This window comes from Otolemur garnettii, unplaced genomic scaffold (genome assembly GCF_000181295.1).
Source record: "Otolemur garnettii isolate 467f Iridium unplaced genomic scaffold, OtoGar3 scaffold00209, whole genome shotgun sequence".
NCBI lineage: Eukaryota > Metazoa > Chordata > Mammalia > Primates > Galagidae > Otolemur > Otolemur garnettii.
Genome location: NW_003852604.1, coordinates 506,515 through 515,672, shown reverse-complemented (window position 1 = coordinate 515,672; position 9,158 = coordinate 506,515). Strand labels below are relative to the sequence as shown.

Genomic DNA, 9,158 nt, shown 5'->3' with positions numbered 1-9,158 from the left:
AAAAAAAAAAAGTCTTAAGTCCAGGAAGAGATAGAGCTGATGTGTTAGATATCAATTGCTGTATAAATTATCCCAAATCTTAGCATCATTAAACAACAAACATTTATCATCTTATATAGTTTCCAAGAGTTGGGAACTGGGGAGTGACTTAGCTGGGGGATTCTGACTCAGGGTCTCTCATAAAGCTGTGTGCAAAGGTCAGGGCTACAGTGGTCTGAAGGCTTGGCTAGGTTGGAGAGTCTGCTTTGATTCCGTTCTTCCCCTGTGGCCAGATACAATCACTTTCATCATATTCTGTTGGTCACAGAGAGCAGCCCTGGTACAGTGTAGGAGGGGACTGCACAAAGAGGGAGAATACTAGGAGGCAGGGGTCCCTGGGGGCTGTCTTGTTGGCTGGAGACCACTATTGGGTCTTGAACCAGATCTTCTGACTGCTTTTGTTCTTTTCGTGTTAATCCCAATAGTCCCCATTTGTCCTAAGAAGACAGGAGAAGGAGAATAGGAGAGAAGGCGTCTAAGGGCAGTCCAGAGGCTTCCCTCCCTGGTGAGGTGCCTGGTCCTGGCACCCAATCTCCCTCCTCTACCCTCTGGTCCTGATAGCTGTGATTCACTAGAAGGGACCTTCTGTCCAGGACAGATGGGCTACTTGCCCTTACCCCAGCCTGCTGACCTCTCCCCTGGGCTGGCCTCAGAGCTCTTGATTACGCCAGAGCTTACTGAGCAGCCAGGGGCTAAGCTGCTGTTCTCAGAGTGGCATGTGTTTTCATCAGGCTAGTGGGCAAAGACACCTTCCTGGGGGCTTCTTTTTTTTTCTTTTTGTGGCAGAGTCTCACATTGTTGCCCTCAATAGAGTGCCTGGCATCACAGCTCACAGCAACCTCAAACTCTTGGGCTCAAGCAACTCTCTAGCTGGGACTACAAGCACTGGCCACAACACCCCTCTATTTTTAGAGGTGGGGTTTCACTCTGGCTCAGGCTGGTCTTGAACTTGTGAGCTCAGGCAGTCCACCCGCCTCGGCCTCCCAGAGTGCTAGGATACAGGCGTGAGCCACCGTGCCCAGCCCTTCCTGGGGGCTTCTGATGAGAGATGATGTGAGAATTCTCCATTCTCTACCTTCCTTTCTTGTCCTTGAGTCTCAAATTTCAGTGTGCATGAGAAACAGGGAATGGTGGAGATAATTTTCAAAATCCAGAGATTCTGGGGCCTAGAGCTCAGCCTGTGAGTCTACATGTTAAGAAAAGCCCCTAATCAGTAGGGTGCTGGCCCCATATACCGGAGGTGGTGGGTTCAAACCCTGCCCCAGTCAAAAACTGCAAAAAAAAGAAAGCCCCTGAACCTTTAATACAGTCCAAAGGGGTCGTGACCCACAGGTTGAGAACCGCTGCACCTAGCTGATGCTTGTATAGTTGGGTGGATGAGCCGCACTTGGAGAAACACAGAGCTGGAGAAACGGTGAAGGCATCAGAATGGGGCCTGGCCAAGAACCAGGCAGCTTCTGGTGAGGCAGAGGCCAGTGAGTCCTTTTCTCCTTAGGGATGGGACTGCCACCAAGTCCCCCAGACCACGCTACCGTAAGATCCAGAAGCTCACCAATGCCATCAATGCTTTCACGCTGACCAACTTCCTGCTTGTGGGTTTCGGCATCACCTGCCTCATCAACAACTTACACCTCCAGGTGCCCACTTCCGTCCTTCTCTCCCTGTCCCCTCGGACTATGCTGAGGGACGTTTCACGGTACGCCTGCCTTCCAGGAAGCATGGCACTCGTCTGCTGGTCTGGGTCTGACTATTTTTTGGGCTCTCCAGAAAGCGTTTCCAGTAGATTGGGTTGGTGAGGGGTAAGCACATAAACATGGGCTCAGGAAGGTCCCGATTCCCTCCTCACCCCACCTTCTCCCTGCCTCTATACTTCTTAACCTCTTCACTCTCTTTTTGGTTTCAGTTTGTGACCTTTGTCCTGCACACCATAGTTCGAGGTTTCTTCCACTCTGCCTGTGGAAGTCTCTATGCTGCAGTGTGAGTCCCCTGGGCTGATTCCCTTCCTGACCTTTGCTTCCATAACCAGGGAATTCCACAGCAGAGTTGGGAGGGCCCCAGGACCCCCTCAATGCACCCCGCGCTTGAATGCTGACATCTCAGAGTTGTCGGGGACCTTGGAAGCTGTCTGGCACACTCTGTCTGCCCTCTCTGAGCCCCTCACTTCCTCAAAGGCAGCCCACCCCCTGACTTCTACCTTGGGAAAATCTCCCCTTAGAGGAAACTAAAATACTTGATTTGAAGACATTTTGTTCCTAGAACGGCCTTCAAAGTGGCCTTCTCTCCCCGTGTCTGCTCTGAAGAAATTTCCCAGTGATGGTCTCGTTTGCCTTATAAAGTTCCTTCTTTGGGTTGAGCACCACCAGTTCCTGTTCTCCCCTGGGCTGGCCTCAGAGCCATTGGCTTGATTTCATTGCTCTATCTCAGCACCCAGAACAGTGCCTGGCATGTGGTAGGAACTTGATTTTTTTTTTTTAGACAGAGCCTCAAGCTGTCACCCTGGATAAAGTGCCATGGTGTCACAGCTCATGGCAACCTCAAACTCTTGGGCTTAAGCCAGTGGTTCTCAACCTGTGGGTTGCGACCCACAGGAATTGTATTAAAGGGTCGTGGCATTAGGAAGGTTGAGAACCACTGGCTTAAGCAATTCTCTTGCCTCAGGCTCCCAAGTATCTGGGACCTCAGGCACCCACCACAATGCCTGGCTTTTTTTTTTTTTTTCAATGTTGCGGTTGTCATTGTTTTTAGTTGGCCTGTGCTGGGTTTGAATCTGACAGCCTGGGTGCATGTAGCCAGCACCCTGCCCACTGAACTACAGGCCCCTGCCCAGGAGCTTGATAAATATTGAATAAAAGAATAAAATGTACTTTCATTCACACACGGGATTGCATGCCTATAATCCCAGCACTCTGGGAGGCTGAAGAGGTTGGATTGCTTGAGCTCAGGAGTTCGAGACCAGCCTGAGCCAGGGCATCTATAAAAATTCTTTTTACCTCATCTGTTAAAACAGTCAGGTGTTGTGGTGGGTGCCTGTAGTCCCAGATACTCGGGAGGCTGAGGTAAAAAAATCACTTGAGCCCAAGAGTTTGAGGTTGCTGTGAGGTGTGATGCCACGGTACTCTGAGGGTGACAAAGTAGAACTCTGTCTCAAAAAAAGAAGAAGAAGATAATGAAGAACAAGCATGTCTGGCTTCCACGGCCAGGTGCTGTAAGTGACCCTCCCTGTGGGGGTGATGGAGTAACATGGGACATTACAATAGTGATGACAAAATCATGACCATTATTGAGGGCATCCTCCTTCTGTGGCAGGCAGAGGACGGCCCCTTTTCCTTGGCTCACTGCAGACCTCTTGGTAGGAGGTGGCTTCATTTCCTTCATCTGCTCAAGCTGAAGCCTTGGAATCCTCCTTGACTCTTCACTTCCTCACATTCCACATTCAGCCCATCCTCCTTCCACATACTCCAAATCTGACCCCTTCTTTTCCCCTCCACTGCTACCACCTTGGTCCTAGCTGTCATCATCTCCAGTGGGACTGTGGTGGCCGCCTCCATACCCCAGTCTCTTCACATCTGCCCTGATCTTCCCTCAGTCTATTTTAACACAAGGGCTGGAGTCCCCTATTAGGACATAAGTCTCTTCATGTCATTCTGGGGCTTTCCATCTTTTGCCACTTGGGGTAAAAGCCAAAGACTTTATCGTGTGGCCTTAAATGCTCCATAAGTCCCGGCTCCAGGACCTCCCCTCCCGTGCTTACTCTGCCACAAGCGGCCTCCTTGTGCCTCAGCAACCCCGAGCACATTCCCTGTTCAGCACATTTGCACTTAGTAGGTCTCTGTTGATAAAACATTCTCCAGAAATCTGCAAGGCTCCCAGTCCTGCCTTCTCCACTTTGTCAGGCCCCTTCTCAGTGAAGCCTTCCCTGGCCATTCTATCTACACTGTGGCCCCCTTGCCACCTTCACCCCCTTCTCTGCTTACTTTCCTCCTGCACACTTAATCCTGTAATGCACCCCCACATTTCCTGGCTTATTGTCACAACCCCACCTACACCATAAGCATGTCACCTCCACAAAGGCAGGAATTTTTTATTTTATTTTTTATTATTTTTTTTGAGACAGTCTCACTATGTCACCCTCAGTACAATTCACAGGAACCTCAAACTCTTGGGCTTAAGTGATTCTCTTGCCTTGGCCTCCCATGTAGCTGGGACTACAGGCATCCACCACAACGCGTGGCTATTTTTTTGTTGAAGTTGTTATTGCTGTTTGTCAGGCCCAGGCTGGGTTTGAACCCACCAGCCCCGGTGTATGTGGCCAGCGCCCTAGCTGCTGAGCTACGGGCACCGAGCTGAAGGCAGGAATTTTTGTTAGTTTTATTCTATCTCACCACATAGAACAGTGCCTGGCACATAGTAGGAACTCTATAAATATTTGTTGAAAGAATAAAGTGGACAGCCTGCAAGGTTGCTGCTGTCCTAGTTATTAGTAGAGGAGGTGGGGGCCCAGAGGGGTTGGACTGCTAGCTGTCACACAGACCAGAGACATCAGAACCCAGCTCTGTGCCCCTAAAGTCATGGCATATGCCCTCCATTGAGGGCAGGGACCAAAAAGCTCATGCACAGAGCCTTGAATGCTCAAGCACCACCCCATGACATCTAGAGGAAGGGATCTGAGGGAGGCTGGGCTGGGCTGGAGAGGGCCACCACATACACTGCTCTCTCCTGGACAGATTCCCATCCAACCACTTCGGGACGCTGACGGGCCTGCAGTCTCTCATCAGTGCCGTGTTTGCCCTGTTACAGCAGCCACTATTCATGGCCATGGTGGGCCCCCTGCAAGGAGACCCTTTCTGGGTGAGAGCAGGGGTTGGCATGGGATCCAGGGCAGGGGCTTGTGTGTGAAGGAATCCTTCACTTCTCTCATGTCAGCCAGAGGTGCCTTGGAGGGCTCTAATCTGGGGGTTCCCAAACTGGCTGCCCCTTAGAACCCCTTCACAGAATGTTAAAAATACAGATTTCCCCATCCTATTGAATCAGCATCTCTCAGCCTGACCCCAGGAGTCTGTTTTTAATAAGCTCCCAGGTGATTTGTGAAGTGGCCCAATTCTGATCTTTGGCTGGTGTTCAGGAGCCACTGTTCTGATCCAGTTCCACCCAGAGCAGGGATCTCCTCTCTAGCACCCCTGAAAGGGTGTTCCTCCCTGCAGTGCTCATGGTGGAGCAGCCACCCCTGCATGAGGCATCACTGTTGTTGTCAGAAAGGCTTTTGCTGACATTGAGCTGGCAGCTGCCTCCCTGAAGCTGATCTTCCATCTGTCCTGTGGGGCCACCCACACATGAGCCCTTCTTCCACGAGAACTGTGATGAGAAACCACTGCCATTTACTGAGCGTGCACCCTGTGCCACGCGTGCTATATACTTTTTTTTCACTTAATCTTTGTCACAGCAGCCCTGAGAAGGACACACTTAGAGCTGTGATTACTCCCAAAGTCACACAGTGAGTTACATACACAGGGTGGTGTGAACTGAGTCAGACCCCATGTGAGGCTGCTGTCCTGGGCCTTCCAAGCTGCCTGTCCTCCAGGCTGTGCATCCCAGCCAGCTCCTTGAACTGGGCCTGAGTACCTCTTGCCACCCTGAACAGAGCCCCATGGGTCAACCTCCAGTGGTCAGAGCTGCCAGCCCAGAAGGTCTCATTTCTGGAACAGCCCAGCCAGCCCAGTCTGCTACGGCGCTGTGGCCTTCTTCATATCTACCTAGAGAGTGCTGTACAGGCTGGCCACTGACCAGGCTCTGTCCCTTATTAGATCCAAGCAGTCTCAGCCACTTTGCAAGGTTGCTGAACATTAAATGAGATAACGGTGGAACAGTGATTGCACACAATAAGTACTAGCTGGAGTTTTCTTTCTAGCCCGGGACCTGCAGCAAAAATGCCTGGGTATTTCCTGCTGGTGGGATATTCCTTCTGCAGCATGGGATGTCCAGGAATGTCCCTGTCTCTTCCCCTGCCCACCCCCTGTGTCAACCCTTGTGGAGACTAAGGAGGATCTCTGAGGATGATGAAGGGTAAATAGGTACCTACATGACTCTGTTTCTCTCTCTTTGCCCTAAAGGTGAATTTTGGCCTCCTGCTATTCTCACTCCTTGGATTCCTGCTACCTTCCTACCTCTTCTACTACCGCGCCCGGCTCCAGAAGGAGTACACTGCCAACGGGGCGGGCCCACTGAAGGTGCTCAACAGTCCCGAGGTGACTGCATAGACTCCTGAGGCCAAGACCTGGACAACAGGCAGTCACGGCCTGAGCAACCAAAGGGAATGCCCTATGTGGCTTTTCTACCTGTAACATTCACATAGAGCCAGGGGCTATGGATTTATAAATATCAAGAGTTCTATTTTTGTAAGGACTTGACAAAAGGAAAAAAAAATCCCTTAAAAAAAAAAGTCCCCCAAAGCAATGCTCCATTGACTGAAGACAGTCTCTGCTAGAGGGATTATGCCTTCTTCCTCCATGGACTGGAGGACACCAGGGTAGGGGGTACCCTTTCTGCCGCCTTTGTCCTAGGGGTTTTGCCTTCTGGCCCCTCATGGCACTTGTCAGATCAGTGAATGGGCTACCCCCTCAGGTCCCAGCTGCCAAGAGTGTGCATGCATGCATGTGTACGTATGTGTGTATGTGTGTGTTTGTGCAATGCAACCTTCCCTCAGAAAGAAAGGGGTCTGAGGTGCTGGCTGTGTCCCCGGTGGGGTGTAGGGGGTAGTCCCCTTCCAGAGGCTGGAGGGCAGGTTCCCTCCCTGGTGCTGCTTCTTGCAAGTTTTAGAGGAAATAAAAAGGGAAGTGAGAGACTGGCTGGTGTGCGCCTGTCTTTGGTGGTGGAGGTGGGGCTGCATCCCCATCCCTCTTCCTCACCCCAGCTCAGCTGGGCATTAAGTAGGATGGTTGGCCTGTGAGCCTGTCTCTGGCTGTCTGGCGCACTTCCCTGATCCCAATCCTTGCCTGCCTTTAATGCCTGGAGAGAGTCCAGAACCTGCCCCCTACTTCCCAGGGTTTAGGGCACATCTGGGAAGCTGGCCTTTATCCATACAGGGGATCAGGGAAGAATGCTTTAGAAAGAATGCTAAGAGATGACTCAAACTTTCCCACCAGAGCATCTCCGGTGCCTGCGGAAAGTAACACTTTTTTTTGTAGTCTCCTATTATATCTTAAAACTTCATGTACATTTCAAGCTTTATTCTATACTATATTTACATTTATTTTTAACATCAAAAAGAGGTTTAAGTAAATAAATAATTAGAGGCTTTAAAATGATCTGCTTCAAAGGAAGATATCATCTTTAAGGAGAAAAGTCCTTCCAGAAAGACACACCTTATTTATCCCAGCCCTACACCTGCTTGTGTCCCAGGGACATAAGCCTTAGAGGTTAGAGTGAGTCCTAGAAGGGAGGAACAACCAAGATTAGGCTGAGTGAGGATCTGTCTGTTCTACACCATATCTCATTTCACCCACACTATAGCCCAAGAAGTCAGTATCATCATCCTGTTTCACAGATTGAGGAAACAAGCCCAGAAAGGTTAAGGTACAAGCCCAAGGGCACACAAGCCAAAGTGGTAGGTAGCTGGTGGAGCTGAGCTTGGTACCCCCCCTCCCCAAGTCTGACTGCAGAGTCCAAGCCACAGGTCTTTCCTGGGCAGTTGGGCAGAAATGAGGTCGCAAGCTTCTTCTCAGTTCTTAGATGCCCTCTCAGGACTGAGAGTGACCTCAGAGGCCTCATTCAGCCTCCCCAGAAAATCCCGTACAGGATCCCCAAAGGTTAGCACTGGAAGACAGCATTACAGATAAGCCCTTTTCACTCTCTTTGTCTTAAGTTCTCTTGAGAAGTCAGTAAAAGACCGACCTATCCATTTTCAGATAAAAAACCAAGTTCAGAGGGGACTGCAGACCTGGCTTCTCCAAGCCCAGGTTCCTGACTTAAGAGTATTGCCTTTTTCGCAAACATGAAACCAGAGTAGGACAACACCCATCCACGGGTTCGGCGGCTCCCGGGAGACCTGCCTGGGTCTCACTGCGCTCTCTGTCGTGTAGTCTTCCTTACTTTCCCAATAGTCTTCGTAGAGGCTGACCCAGAGCGTGGATGGGGGGCGAGGGCTTCGGGGTGAGGACTGGTGGAAGCGTAGGGTGTGCGCGCCAGGCACGCGGTGTGCCCGCCAGGGGGCGCTGCGTGGCTGCGGTTGGCACAGCCTGGGACAGGGAGGGAGGGAGGGGGCGGCGAGGCTGGAAGGTAACCCCAACCTCTAGCCACACAGGTCCACCCTTCCTGTGTCTCAGTCTCCAGAACCCTGACTCCCGATTTGCTTTGCTCCTCCTTTGAACTCGCTCTACGCCTTTCCGGACCCCCGCCCTTTCTAGTTTCACCTCCAGCCTCGCCGACCCTCTCAAAGGGACGCGCGGGGAGTGGGTATTGGTGGAGGTGGATGCTGGACGCTCGCCCCTCCCCAGCTGAGCCTGGGACCCAGTGGGAGATGGAGGCAGAAATTTTGGCCTCCTAGGAGAAGGGCGTCTCCTTATTCCCCCACTCCCGTGGGAAGTTTGGGGAGGGGGCTGGGCAGGGGCGGAAGCGAGCTAGAGCCGTGTTTGTCGCGGCGCTGCCGAGTGGAACAGATGGCTGGGGAGGGGAGAGGGTGCGTAGCGGGGAGGAGGAGGGGTGCGGGGGCTGGAGGATGAGAAACGAGGAATTTCGACGCCCCAAGTCTCCCAGGAGAAGCCCCCCTCCCCATCTCTTCCCAGAAAGAAGGGCGGGCAAGCTCCTGCCTTTTCCCGGAGAGCCCTGGCCTCTGGCCCACGGCAGACCTGGCCACGCAGTCCGCCCCCAGGGTGAGCTCCTCACCTCCCCCACTAGACTCCCCACCTTGGCGGGGTCCAGGCCGCAGGGAGTGGCCGGGGTGGCTGGGGTTAATGGGGCCGCGATCTCCAGGGCGAAGAGGAGGCGGCCGGAAGCGGGCTCCCTGGCTGGGAGTGAGTTCTGGGATTGCAAATAGCTAAGGAAAAACGTGTTAATTGGAACTTTATGCAGATGAGCTGGGGTTGGGGGCTGGGGGAAACAGGGAGAGAAAAGGTCAGCGGGTGCTG

At 52.2% G+C, this 9,158-nt stretch overlaps 1 protein-coding gene across 4 annotated transcripts in view; it reads left to right on the top strand.

Annotated features, from left to right (window-relative positions):
• Window positions 1-6,880, top strand: part of SLC43A1 (solute carrier family 43 member 1) — a 32,471-nt gene extending 25,591 nt beyond the window's left edge. For all 4 annotated transcript variants that reach the window (XM_012812453.2, XM_003801337.3, XM_012812451.2 and 1 more), the window contains 4 exons: window positions 1,535-1,676; window positions 1,943-2,016; window positions 4,764-4,887; window positions 6,147-6,880. In XM_012812453.2, the coding sequence (XP_012667907.1) occupies window positions 1,535-1,676; window positions 1,943-2,016; window positions 4,764-4,887; window positions 6,147-6,293 (487 nt within the window). In that variant the 3' untranslated portion in view covers window positions 6,294-6,880. The remainder of the gene's footprint in view (window positions 1-1,534; window positions 1,677-1,942; window positions 2,017-4,763; window positions 4,888-6,146) is intronic.
• The last annotated feature ends 2,278 nt before the right edge of the window (window positions 6,881-9,158 follow it).